The sequence below is a fragment of the Dromiciops gliroides genome, chromosome 2 (assembly GCF_019393635.1).
Source record: "Dromiciops gliroides isolate mDroGli1 chromosome 2, mDroGli1.pri, whole genome shotgun sequence".
In the NCBI taxonomy this organism is placed as follows: Eukaryota; Metazoa; Chordata; class Mammalia; order Microbiotheria; family Microbiotheriidae; genus Dromiciops; species Dromiciops gliroides.
The window spans coordinates 89,550,171-89,563,396 of NC_057862.1; the positions used below are offsets into that span (position 1 = coordinate 89,550,171).

At 36.0% G+C, this 13,226-nt stretch overlaps 1 protein-coding gene across 2 annotated transcripts in view; it reads right to left on the reverse strand.

Annotated features, from left to right (window-relative positions):
- Positions 1 to 394: 394 nt before the first annotated feature.
- The window catches only part of WDR11 (WD repeat domain 11), an 85,744-nt gene continuing 72,912 nt past the window's right edge, over positions 395 to 13,226 (reverse strand). For both annotated transcript variants that reach the window (XM_043985898.1, XM_043985897.1), the window contains exons 23-29: positions 10,701 to 10,881; positions 9,641 to 9,736; positions 6,874 to 7,039; positions 6,306 to 6,403; positions 5,668 to 5,813; positions 4,059 to 4,138; positions 395 to 2,380 (exon numbers count right to left, since the gene is read on the reverse strand). In XM_043985898.1, coding sequence (XP_043841833.1) covers positions 2,223 to 2,380; positions 4,059 to 4,138; positions 5,668 to 5,813; positions 6,306 to 6,403; positions 6,874 to 7,039; positions 9,641 to 9,736; positions 10,701 to 10,881 — 925 coding nt within the window. In that variant the 3' untranslated portion in view covers positions 395 to 2,222. The remainder of the gene's footprint in view (positions 2,381 to 4,058; positions 4,139 to 5,667; positions 5,814 to 6,305; positions 6,404 to 6,873; positions 7,040 to 9,640; positions 9,737 to 10,700; positions 10,882 to 13,226) is intronic.

Here is a 13,226-nt window from a genome sequence, read left to right on the forward strand (position 1 = left end):
TTTTCCTACACTACTGGTTACAAATTCTGGGTCAAATCCTCTTATTTGGGAGTTCAGTCACTGGTGTTCCACAACAAAGATGAAATCTTCATTAATTCCCACAATGAACTTGAAACTGAAGACTAGGAGCTGGTTTCTCTGAGGCAAAAAGAGCCACAGAGAAGGCTGTACTAGTGAAATAAGAATTTCCTCTAGTGTTGTTTTTGAGCCAGGGTCCCTCAGCGATGTCACATATTATATGAAATCAAAATGTTGGTTAAGTGGACTTTGTATTTTGACGATTTATTGATTCAAAAAGTGAGCAGAAAAATCACGTGCTTAGCTGACGCAAAGAAAGGTAAAGGACATGTGATCTTTCCATTTCAATGCATTAACCTAAATCACAACACAATGGTTTTGACATTGTTCACCTTTTTATTTTTTGTGTGTGACTTTAAATGAGTCTTTGAAATGATTTAATACCATCGACATCACATACAGAAGGTAGTGATTAAAGCTGAACACTAAATACAAATACAACACTCAGACTACAAAGTGAAAATAGAGATCTCAAGAATGAGGTCACTTGAACATGACATCACAAGACCAGAAATCCAAAATGTACACTTAAGATTCCCATGATATGGAACATAATTCAAAGTTAAATGTCCCTCAATCATGCATTCTAAAAGAACTATTTTTCTATGTCATATGTAGATGATGCATAAAGTACATTCTACTGAGGCCTAATGATAAATATTCCAAGGGGTGTGTTTAGAGTGCTTTGTTTATGTTAACACTTCCCTTGATTGCTTAAAAGTTAATCCTTAAGGCAAGTCTTTCTGTGTATTTATTTTTCCCACATCAACATAATTATATAGATTTTTGTTTGTAATCCAGTGAATGGAATGTACATTGTGGTATACAGAGCATTTGGCAGGAAGACAAGACACATTATAGCTAAAACATTTAAGTCTCCTGTTTATAGAAGTGGAAGTCACATTTTAATGTATATAAAAAACTATGAGTTGATCGTTTCATTATATAGTTAACATTTTAACTTTATTTATGATAAATACCATTTTCACATGGGAGGAAAAACTTTTAGTGTTAAAAACATATGTAGCTCTCATACATTGGATAACTGCAAATTCATCTTTTTTTAAACATAGGAAATAATTATTTTAAGTAGTTATAATATAGAAATTTGTACAGTTGCTTAAAATAAAGATTTTAAAGTCATGTAATAGTTTCAAATGATTTCAGAATTGAATTCACTAACTAAAAATGTTGACGTTCTACTTTCATTCAGTTTAAGTGTGACATTTCAGTCAGGTTTGATTTCTAAAATATTCCTGTCAATCACAAGTATAAGTAAAAAGAACATGTCTGTCTCAGATTTGCTGAAATAAAGCACCAAGAATGAGAAGGAAAACAAAATATGTTAAGATGCAGAAGAAGTTATTTTTAAAAGAATGTTTTACAATGGAAAAATGCCATTATCTCCCCTCCCTTGCTGCATCCCCTTCCAAAAGATCTATGCTACTAAATGGAAAAATTCAAAGGTACTCATCAACGACAAGGTAGAATTCACCTTCTGAGCTATGAATCTAAGATGGTGCAAAAAACAGACGCATCAGTCCAAATAACTGTAAGGGTGATGTGTGTTCAAGGCAAGAAAAAGCAAAGAACGCTTTTGTGAAACAGATTTATTAAAATATTTTTGCCTCCTAATGATCCTAATCCTCTGTGTGTGTATGTATGCATATACATACATATACACACATATCTAAATATACAGTGCAAAGGAACTCTAATTTTCCCATAGAGCTTTCACTATATATATATTTTTTAAATATCCCAGATTTTCAGCAAATGACAAGCATTTACCCTGTCTCTTGTACTCTAAGATCATAAAATAAAAAAGTACATTTCAGGAATTTTTAGGTCTCTCCAAAATTTTATAAAACTTTAATATAGTCACAAAATCCGAAGTGTTTTATATTTTTCACATGATAAACATAGGATACAGAAGTTGCTTCTAAAAAGTTACATCCTTGGGTACTATTTTGCACATACAGCTTTATAACAAGATAAGACACCTTACAAGTACACTGTTTACAAGATACATTTTTTGATGGCATCCACATCATTCTCTGAATTATGACTGTGACTAATGGCAAGATCAGTTAAACTATCTACCTTCTTGCCAATGCCAAATCCTTATGGTGTACATAAATTTGTCATTCTTCAGTCATTTCAGTCTTAGACTGTTCCAGCTCATTCAATAAATCTTTACCAGCTGCTCCAGCTTTTGAGGCAAAAAAGACAGCTCCCTGTTTAAAACCGAGGTTCTTCAAACTTCGGGCATAATCTGCATATACTGCCAGGATTAATTTTTGTATGAACCAAGGTTAAGGAAGGAAGAATTTGCATTTTGTAGTCATCGTTATTTACAATAAGGAACCTTCTTGGGGACAGCTAGGTGGCACAGTGGATAAAGCACCAGCCCTGGATTCAAGAGGACCTAAGTTCAAATCAGCCTCAAACAGGTGACACTTACTAGCTGTGTGTCCCTGGGCAAGTCACTTAACCCTCACTGCCCCCCCCCCAAAAGAGCCTTCTTACCATGTAGGCATGAGTCTAAAAGATAAGTGATAATAATGATAGGTGATATATTCTGAAGTTTGGCAATTCAGATGATGTACATAGTGATATAGTTTACAAACAGAGGGAATATAAAGGACTATATATCAGATACTATGTTGATAATTTAAAGCATAATTTCTATAAAGATTAGGAACAATAAGATGTAATGAGCAAGATAATCTGCCCAGGTGTGTTTTCATTCATTTTATCTTTTACATTGATGAACCCGTCTTGTGTATGAGGAATACTTATTGGAAATTTTTACTCTAAGATCCCCTACTTGCAATAAAGTTCCTGAACTCAAAGCTGGTTTTTCCAGGAATAGCTGCTAACTGATGCTTTTATAGGCTAAACCCAAGTAAAACTTGAGAAAATAATCAAGTGAACACTAAGAATGCAGGAGAAAAGATATTTATGAGCAAATTTAAGTTACATTTTAAAAGTAGATAAAAAAGAATAGGCAAACACTTTAAAGCTCAAGAAACAGTCATTTTTGCAGTCGATATCTGTATTACTTATGACATTTTAAGTGGCTTCTCCAAAAGAAAAGCCTTCAACCACAATGCCAAACACTAAGATTAAGGCTTGCTTTCTTCTGACTCTACTATTAACTACCTATGAGAGCCTGGGTAAGTCAGTGGTTTAGTCTCATAGGAACAAATCATGTATTCTCCACCTACTAACTTGGGCAGTTATGTGCAGAAAATTCTAAAAAGTGAGAAAATACATTGAGAAAGACAATAGATTAAAGTATAATTTCTGTAAAATACCCACACGTTTTCCATCTCAAAGAAAAACATTAAAGTGACTGTAAACAGAATAAAGAAACTAACTATAATTCTAGAGTGGGATAGAATGAATAATTTGGTAGTACAGCCTATAAGTTTTCAAAACACTCTTATCTTCTCAGATTTTGAGATATCTGGGATAATGGATGTAGTGACTGTAAAACATCTTCCTTATCCCAATATCTAAGATTGAAAAGTAATGGTAAACATTTCCCAGAGAAATACAAGAAGCCTCCATAACCACAGCTATTTATGTATGCCTTGTTTACATAACCAACGAAACCACTGTCTGCCCTTCATCTGTATCTCTTTGTTTTCTGTTTTGTTTTAAAAGAAAACCAAAACAAGATTTGATCCCTGTCTTATGCCGCTTCCTGCAAACTTATTTTATGGCCTGTATGAATGCTCCCCTGACATGCATTTTGAGTCCATGTGTGTTCCAGCATTTTCATCCTCTACCACTTCCCAAGCCGCAGACATCCACTATCATTCCTCTAAACGAGATCTGTCAATCAGTTCACTGTATGTTTTCTACTCAATATAGTCTATGCTTGATGTTCTGCAGACACAAAATAAGTAACAATTCCCATTTATATCTCCCCCCACTCACAACATGAACAAACACCCCAGTGCAAAGGATATTTGTGTCTTCATTTACTTCAAGTGTATCATACTTTAGACAAGCTTCAACAAATAAGGCAGCTCTATCAAAATACCTCATGCTGGCAAACAGGAAAAAAAGTGTTAGTATTCAACTTGAAAGCTTTCAGCAAGGGAGTATAGGGAGATGGGTGAGGTAGGGAGATGAGCATGATCCCACATGCTTATACAAAGACTTTCCACAAATTATTCCTGTGAATAGTAATGCCACACAAAACTTTGGTTGTTTATGTGAAAACTCTTTTCCCTTTATTTTGTTCTCAGGGGAGGTCTTCACTATTCTTTAAGCAAGGGATCTTTATACTGAAGAAAACTATTAATCAAATAGTTTCTCAGTCCTCCCCTATAGCCTAGACTGAAGAATACCATATTCTACATACTACTCAATTTTCACTTAAAAGATAGGCTGGGTGTGGTCAGTCAGGACTTCACACAAGACAAGCACTTAATATGTAGCTCCCTCTACTGTTGACTCAGAAAATAGGTCTTTGTCACCAAAGTCAAACGGTTCAATGTCAAGGATGGATATATAGTTTATCAGTAGAAATAATAACAAAGAAGACACACTAACAGCTATTTGCTAAGGCATCGTAAAAAGCACTGGGCCTTTCTCTGCTCTGAGGCTGAACTATGTGTTTTGTGTGTGAGCTTTTGGGGACCATCCCATTTTTCTGTCTATATTCCCAGCACTGAACACATTATTTGGCACATACTAAACTCTTAAGAATTCTTTTTACAATTTTCACACATGTGGAATGAGAGGTAATCCTGCTTAGGAATCCAACAACAGTGCTACATTTCTATGAACAGTCATTACTCTCCATCTTAGATTCTGCTTAGTTTGCTTTATTACCCTAAACGTAGTATTTTTGACTTGTTCTTTCTGAAAACTGAGGCAGTGTAGGGTAGTGGATGGTCAGCCCTCAGAACTAGGAAGACCTATGCTCGAGTCCTACCTGACACCAACTGGCTGTATTATCATGGGCAAGTCACTGAATTTATCAGTTCTCGGGGCAAATAAGATGCAGAGAAGGGGCCAACCTGAATTGGCAGAGGGCGTTTCCTCATCTGGGCACTGCCTATACCAATGGAATTATATTCTAGTACCTAGCCTACTCTATACTTCTGAATATTACAGTATGCAGTAACAGAAACAGCAAAAGCCTGAGCTGGAATGCTAGCTTTAATATGTACTAGCTATGGATCCAGGGGCAAGCTATTTATCTGAAGCCTTAGCTCATTTCCCCTGTCTATAAAATGGAGTTTAAAATAAAATTGTATAACAAATCTCACAGGATTCTTTAGAAAAGTGCTTTCTAAGCTTTAATGTGCTAAAGAAATAGATGTAAGCTATTAATTTAATTTTTGTCCAATGCTGACCAATTTTATACATTATCAAAATAATTCTGAACCATAGTCCTATTTTTTAAGATGCTTGGTTCCTGATATACTTAGGGATCCTTTTATATTTGAATTATAGGGAGAAAAAACTCCTAATTTGAAATTTACTTGGAAGCAAACATTCACTTCAGAACCCACACCTACTAAATGTGCAATTATAAGAACTGCTTTAAAGTACTCCTGGATTTACCTGTGTAGCATCTCCACCACTCTTGTAAAGCAGCCTAGGGACAGAAGGACCAAGATGGCCTTTGATTTCTGATTGACTTGTGGAGAGCAAAGATGATCAACCCATCGTTTCAAAACGTCAGCACATTCCTCCGAATTTAAACGAACCTTTGTAAGGTGTCCAAAAGTAAAAGAAAACAAAAGGTACACTTAAAGAAAAAGGTATTTATGTGAAAGTAGATCTCTGTCTGAACAACTACGAAAAACAACAAAAAACAACTGGTCTTTAAATTCAGTGTGCCCTCAATTTCAGTATTTATTCTTTTACTGAAAGTAGTGATAATGCCACCATTTTTGAGAAATGAAACAGCTTTCGTCTAAGGAAATATTTAACTACTCATTTTTATACTTTTGCAAATAAAAGTGAATTTATATGATAAACATAATTTTCTAACAATGTAGCCTTTCACTTTATATTTACATACATATTTATATAAGGAAAGCATTTTTATAGTCAGAAGACCATAAGAGTTTAGAAGAAAGTTGCTAATAATATAACTGCACAAAAATGATTTCAGAACTAAATGTTTCAATATCCCAAGTCAAAAGCTCAAGGAGATTTTATTTCATGTGTAGTAATCTGAATTATTAATTACTTACTTTTGCAAGCCATGCTGCTCGATTCCATTCACCATATGTCTGTAAATAGCGGCAAGCATCAGCAGCTTTGTCTATGAGACAGAGTAACTGAACTCCCTCTGGAAAATAAAGAATAAAAGGAAAATCAAATTAAAACTTTCTAAAAATCAGAAAGCTATTTATATTTCTTGGAATAAAGAAAATTCATTGTATGTTAAAAATCAACATTTTGCTAGATCCTATAGGCTCATATAGCTTGCTGAAGTTTCTATCTTAAATTTTAAAGACATTGTTTAATGAGAATTCCATGTATGATATCATTGCTACTCACCTGAAGCAAATAATATAAAAAGCACAAATAGTGATGGAGTCTATAATGGTAAACACAGAAGATGTAAGAATAACTGTTTATCATTTACAAATACATAAGAATGATAAATTTTTCCAGGATTCCTTTTATTTTTCCTTTTCACAAGTATATAACCACAAAAGATGGATCAAAAGAAAATTTTAATCAAATATTTTTGCCATAATTGAATGTCTTGGTTTACCAGACCTTCAGGTTATAGTTCACTGGATGAAGCCTTACCTGCCAACTTGCCATTGGCTATCATATTGGTAGCAACCAACTTAATGGTACTCTGAGAAGGGCCAGATGAAGTGACGGTTGTCACCAAACAAGCTTTCAGTGAATCACAGTAATAGTGCTGGTTATCTGCGCTGGTTTCCAAAAGCAACTGCACAGCTCTGTCTGTCTAATAAGTAAAGAAAAAGTTTCTCTAAATATGAGAATTTTCCTAGCAATGTAAGCTTTCTTATTCAGAATTTAATAAATGACTATTGAAGAATACAGCTTGGGTGGGGAGAGAGGGGAAAGACGAATCTGGCACTAGGAATCTTGTGAAAGCGGGGGTTGAAAACTATCTTTACATGTAGCTGGAAAATGGTGAAATACTTTTATGATTAAAAAAAAAAGAAGGGGCAGCTAGGTGGTGCAGTGGATAGAGCAGCGGCCCTGGATTCAGGAGGACCTAAGTTCAAATCCACACTCAGACACTTAACAATTACTAGCTGTGTGACCCTGGGCAAGTCACTTAACCCCAATTGCCTCACCAAAAAAAAAAAAAAAAAGAAGTCAGGCTTTCCTGAGGCTAGACCCAGTGCTCTATCCACTGCACTACCTGGCTGCACCTGGCAACACAGGAAAACACAACGACTACCTCTGGTTTAAGAGATTGCTTTGTGGTGGAGTGGATAGAAGGTTAAACGTAGGATCAGTGTGACTTGAGTTTGAATATTGTTTAACGTACTTCCTAGCTCTGTGACTCTTGTGACTCTTGTGACTCTGTAAGCCTGTTTCCTCCTCTGCAAAATGGGAACAATAATTTCACTTGCTTCACGGGGTTGATGAGTGGATTGAGTGAGATAGTGTTTGGAAGCTTTAAAGAGGGGAGGGAACAAGTATCTACTAAACATCTCCTATCTGCCAGGCACTATGCAAAATATTTCACTTGAGACAAAAGTTATATAAAGGTTAGCTCTTATTATCTGAAGGGGATTCTCAGTAGGAAGGGTTTTTTTAAAAGACTCTCTTCAACATCCCCCCCCTTCAACATTCCCCCCTCTAAAAACAATTCGAAGGACAACCACAGGCCACTCATAAAATGACAAAAATGCATAGAAAAATGTCACCGCCAGGGAGCGCTGTGAACAGTTCATGCATTTGTAGCTTTAGAGATGGAAGGGAAGTGTGAGGTCTTTCAGTCTACTTCCTTCATTTTACAGGGGAGTTGCCCATCCCTATTAAGAAATAATGGCCATTGCGTATAATGTCACATTTGGTCCATGTATTTGTAAGTTTTGTTGAACTGCTTTTTCCTCTTTTTCATATTCTTTGTTATAAGGCATGACTTTTTGAGAGACAGGTATTGGATTAATTGGGAAGTAAGAAAGACAACAATTCAAAGGCAAAAGAATACGGCTTGAGGAAAGCTCTTAATCTTAAAACATATTTTATTTATCTAGACAAGAATGGAACTAAATATGGCATTACTTATTTGAAGTCCATGAATGAAAATCATGCTTAAGTTTACACAGGGCCCAAGCAGCCACCACTCAGTTTTGTGTGAAAATTATTTAAAGTGGTAAGGATATTTTGGGAAATGAAAGTAAAGGGATCTCTCTCTCTCTCTCTTTTTTTAAGAAGGCAACCCTCCAACCCCAAGAAAATAATTTAAACAAATAGCATTGAGGGTTGGGGGTACAAGGGAAGCAAACATTAGGCATTTCCTCCACTGATGTATATAAACATTTTGTTTGTATTTTAAAATCTTGGAGATCTGTGTTTGGGGCTAAGTGCTTGCCCATGGCCAATGTGTCTGTAAGAGGTAGAACCTGAACCAGGTCCTTGTGACTTTGCCAAATTGTGTAGGGGAGAAAAAAATGTGTGTGTGTGTGTGTGTGTGTGTTTCTTACATATATATGTGTGTACATATTGTTATTAAAGTACAAATGTTAACTTTCCAACAGAATAGAATTTCCATTTTTTTCACTCAAAAAGGGGGAGACATTTTAAAGAGGCGATCCTGTCATTCTTAATATGTAGGGGTTTATTTCAGAGAAACACACTTATACTTGCATGAATTGATGTAGAGTAAAATGGGCAAAACTTGGAGAACAGAAAAAACCTCCAACTTGAAATGATGTAATAATATCTTATCAATGAAATGATCAGTCACAAACCCAGAGACAGATGAGAGGCCCAAGGTATGAATGAAATATATTTCTGGACATGGATAATTTGTTTATTTATATTGCTGAACTATGCTTACTTGTTATAAGGATTGTTTTCCTTTTTCAATGAGAAGGAATGAGAAAGTAAGCTGATAATTGTGTTGCCAAAAAAAGCTAGTATTTATATAGTACTTTTAAAATTTGCCAAGTGCTTTACACATATTATCTGATTTAATTCTCACAAAAAACTGAGGCTGACAGGTTAAATGAATTGCTATATACCCAGCTAATAGGTTTTTGAGGTAGGATTTTAATTCAAATCTCCGCCCCCCCCATACACACACACACACACACACACACACACACACACACACACACAATCAAGTTGTACATAACAGACCAAGGATTTCACATATAATTCTTCACATAAAATAATGTATAAAATTCATATAATAATAATTTCACATATAATCCTTTTTTCTGTTCTACTTTATATATGGAAATATTCCTCTCTTTTTTTTGGTGTTCAATAAATGCAGAATAAAAAACTAAAAAATAAGCAGTCTTGAAATAAAAATTTCACTTAACACTAAAACACTCATAAAATTTAAAAGTTCATATACCTGACCCAAAAGAAGAAGCTGGTCTGCACACTTCCTTGTGTGATCATAAGTTGACCGTTTTACTTCTTGTAGATTCACCCTTTCCAGCTGAAATTTCTATAGAACACAATTTTTTACTTAAACTTAGATCATAAATACATCAGATAATTAATATTATAATGTAAAAATTATAGAGCTTGGTAAAACAATTTTATTAAATGTTTCTTTAATTCCTTATCTGTTAAGGGGTTTTGAGCGTGTTTGTCCCCATATGAAAAAAGTGGCTTGATAGAATTTACAGGTAAGAGAGATGAAAATGCTGAGTAAAGCTTTTAGTTAGATCTGGAATAACAATGAAGTTCAAAACCAGCAAATTTCAAAGTCAAGAAAAGTAGATTTTAATTTAGTGATCTAGCAAAAGAAAACTGCAAGAAAATGAGTTAAACATTTGAGAAACAGGGCCTTTGGAACAGAATGCTGCATATACTGCTAGGCAGAGTCAGTGTTTTTTTGTTTTTTTTTTTTCCCTGTGACAAGGTAGGATTCAGCTGGGGTGGGTGACAGGAAACTATATCTGGAATGATTGTGATGTAAAAATCAATCAGCAAACATCTTCTTAAACACCTACTATGTGCCAGGCACTATGGAAACAAAGACAAGGATGGCACAGTCCCTATCTTCGAGGAGATGAAATTCTCTAAGTGGAGGCAGTATATACACAGATGTATATGAAATGGTGGGTTATATGTGAAAAAGCAAGGTCTCTTTGGCTGGACCAAACAGTGTACGAAAGGAAATACCATGCAATAAAGCTGGCAAGGTAGGTTGGAGTCAGTTTGTGAAAGGTTTTAAATACCTCTCAGAAGAGTTCATATTTAACCACAGAGGTAAGAGGGAACCACTGGAGTTTACTGGGGAGTGGCATGTTATAGGAATATCAATTTGGTAGCTGAGGAGGAAAGATTACAGCACAGAGCTATAAGGCAGGGAGACTAATGAGGCTATTATAACAGTCCACTGATAAGACTTATAAACATTCAAGATTATCATTTTAAACAACTTAAAAGAAAAATGGCAATACCTGAAAATATGAATTTTCGCAGAGTATGTCATAACAAATATCCAGTGGGTTGGTCACCTTTTCCTGAGGCAGGGAAATATTATCAGTGTCTATTGAGCTCTCTGATTTTTCCTGGGATAAACTGTGCAAATAATGGGCAGCAACAGTCCAAAAATGCAGCTCTGATTCATCACCGTACAGCCTGAGAAGTGAAAATCAAAGCCAGTGCACAGATACATATGTACAGTAAACCTTCTGAATACTCAGTCCCTTCATATGACCCAGCAGCACAAGAAGCTTGAACATCTCAGGGCATCAACATCAACATCAACAGAACATCAACAAACCTCCCTCACAAAATTCAACAGGCAGCCTGACTTGGTGGGTAGCTCTAAGAATGGCATGTCTTTCAAATAACATACTGTTTCTCTGCTACTGCTTGCCTTTATTTGCAGGCTTAAATTTATGCCTCTCCTGGTCCAAGGAAGAATCCTTTTAACAAAGTTCTACAGCTAGACACATATAATTGATCACAATTTATAGTTGAAAAAGTGCTGGACTTGTAGCAACAACTGGGTTTAATTCTACCGACCATATTTTCTGGCTATATGACCAAGAGCAAGGAAATACCCTCTCTTTGAGTCTCAGTTTCTCCATCTGCAAAGGTAATACTGGAGCCAGTATCTATCTCATGGGGTTGTTGTGAGAATCAAATGAGATAATGTATAAAAAGGCTTTCAAATCTTCAACGTCAGATTTTCAAATCTAGAAAACTATCAGATTTGAGTAGATTAATTTCACATTATAAAGTTTCCCCTGGGTTATTAGTTATATTATATATAGAAAGCAGTCAATACTTTATATTCTGGGCAGATAAGCTTTATACTGAAACTTTTAAAGAAGAAGCTGGACATGCATAAGGCTACACAAAGTCACTTGCCAAGATAGATTTGTTTTAAACGTGGTAGTATTAATGGAAAGTGAGGTGAATTTGAAGGAAGATATAACCAGGGTTTGAATCCCATCTCTACCACATACTCAGTGTGGGACTTCAGACAAGTTGAATCTTGACTCTTATTTTCTGGTGTTTACAAATCAGGAGGTTGGATAAGTAGAACTCATAGGTCCCTCTGAATATTACATCCTATGAAATGGCCTTTACATGATTCTTACAAGCAACATGTAAAGGCCATTTCATAGTCTAGAGTTCTGCTAAGAAGGCAGGGGGGACTTTCCTCTTGATAATGTAAATGGGGGGGAAAATTATCACTTGCTGTTAATTCTTTGCCGAAGACCAACCTCGTATCACTCCTACCATCTGCCTTCTCTGTTTCTGCTCTTGTACTACATTGTCCCCTACAAATGTATATTGTCTAATTTCTACTGGGTCCTTGCTAAGTCAAATCAATCCTTTTATTCCTCCCTAAGTGATCCTCTGGGAAGCTAGGTGGCACAGGGGATGAAGCAAGAAAGACTGATATTCCCGAGTTCAAATCTGGTCTCAAAAACTTGCTAGCTGTGTGACCCATAGCAAGTAACTTAACCCTGTTTGCCTCAGTTTCTCATCTCTAAAATGAGCTGGGGAAGGAAATAACAAACTACTCTAGTGTCTTTGCCAAGAAAACTCCAAATGGGGTCACAGAGTCTGGCACTAATGAATAATGGATCCTCTGTTCTGAATGAATAACTGACCTTCGGTTCCACTCCAGACAGCAATTTTTTCAAACTTTGCCTTTCACAACACTCCTCCATCATTTTAGGAAGGCTAGACCTTGCTTCATACTTTACTGAGAAAACAGAGGCTATTTGCCATGAGTTGCCCCTTTTCCACTTCTCTAAACCTCTTGACAACATCTCATATTCTCTCTTTACTGAACTGTCTGAAGAGATGATCTCTCTTCTTCCCATACAGGTGTACCTGTGATCCCATTTTTTTTTCTGTCTCCAGCAGAATACCTGCTTAATTATCCCTCCTCTCTACTCTTCAATCTCTCCTCATCTACTGATTCCTTCACTGCTGCTTATAAATATCTCCAAGTTGCCTAAATTCTGAGGGGGAAAAACACCCCCCTTCCCCCCCAAAAAAACCTCTCACCTGCCCATACCATTCCCTTCAAGACACTGTACTACCTATATCCTCTCTTTCCCTGTCAGTCTCAGGAAAGCTTGCCATACCTGGGCTCTCCTCTCCCTCTTAAACGCTTCTCAAATCCTTGCAATCTAGCTTCAGACCTGATTACTTGACTGAAAACTGTTCTGTCCAAATTTAGCAATGATTTCTTAATTGCCAAATCTGATGGACTTTTAGTGAATCCTGATTCTTCTTGACCTCTATGTAGCATGTGACACTGACAAGTACTCTCTTCTCACAGATACTCTTTCCTCTGTGAGTTTTACTGACATTGTTCTTTCTTGATTCCCATCTTTAGTCTTCTTTGCTCGATTATTATCCATATTATGTGTCTTGAGGATCTGTCCTGGGCCCTCATCTCTTTCTATATTCTTTTACTTGGTGACCTTATCTTTGCTGATAACTTAAAGATCTCA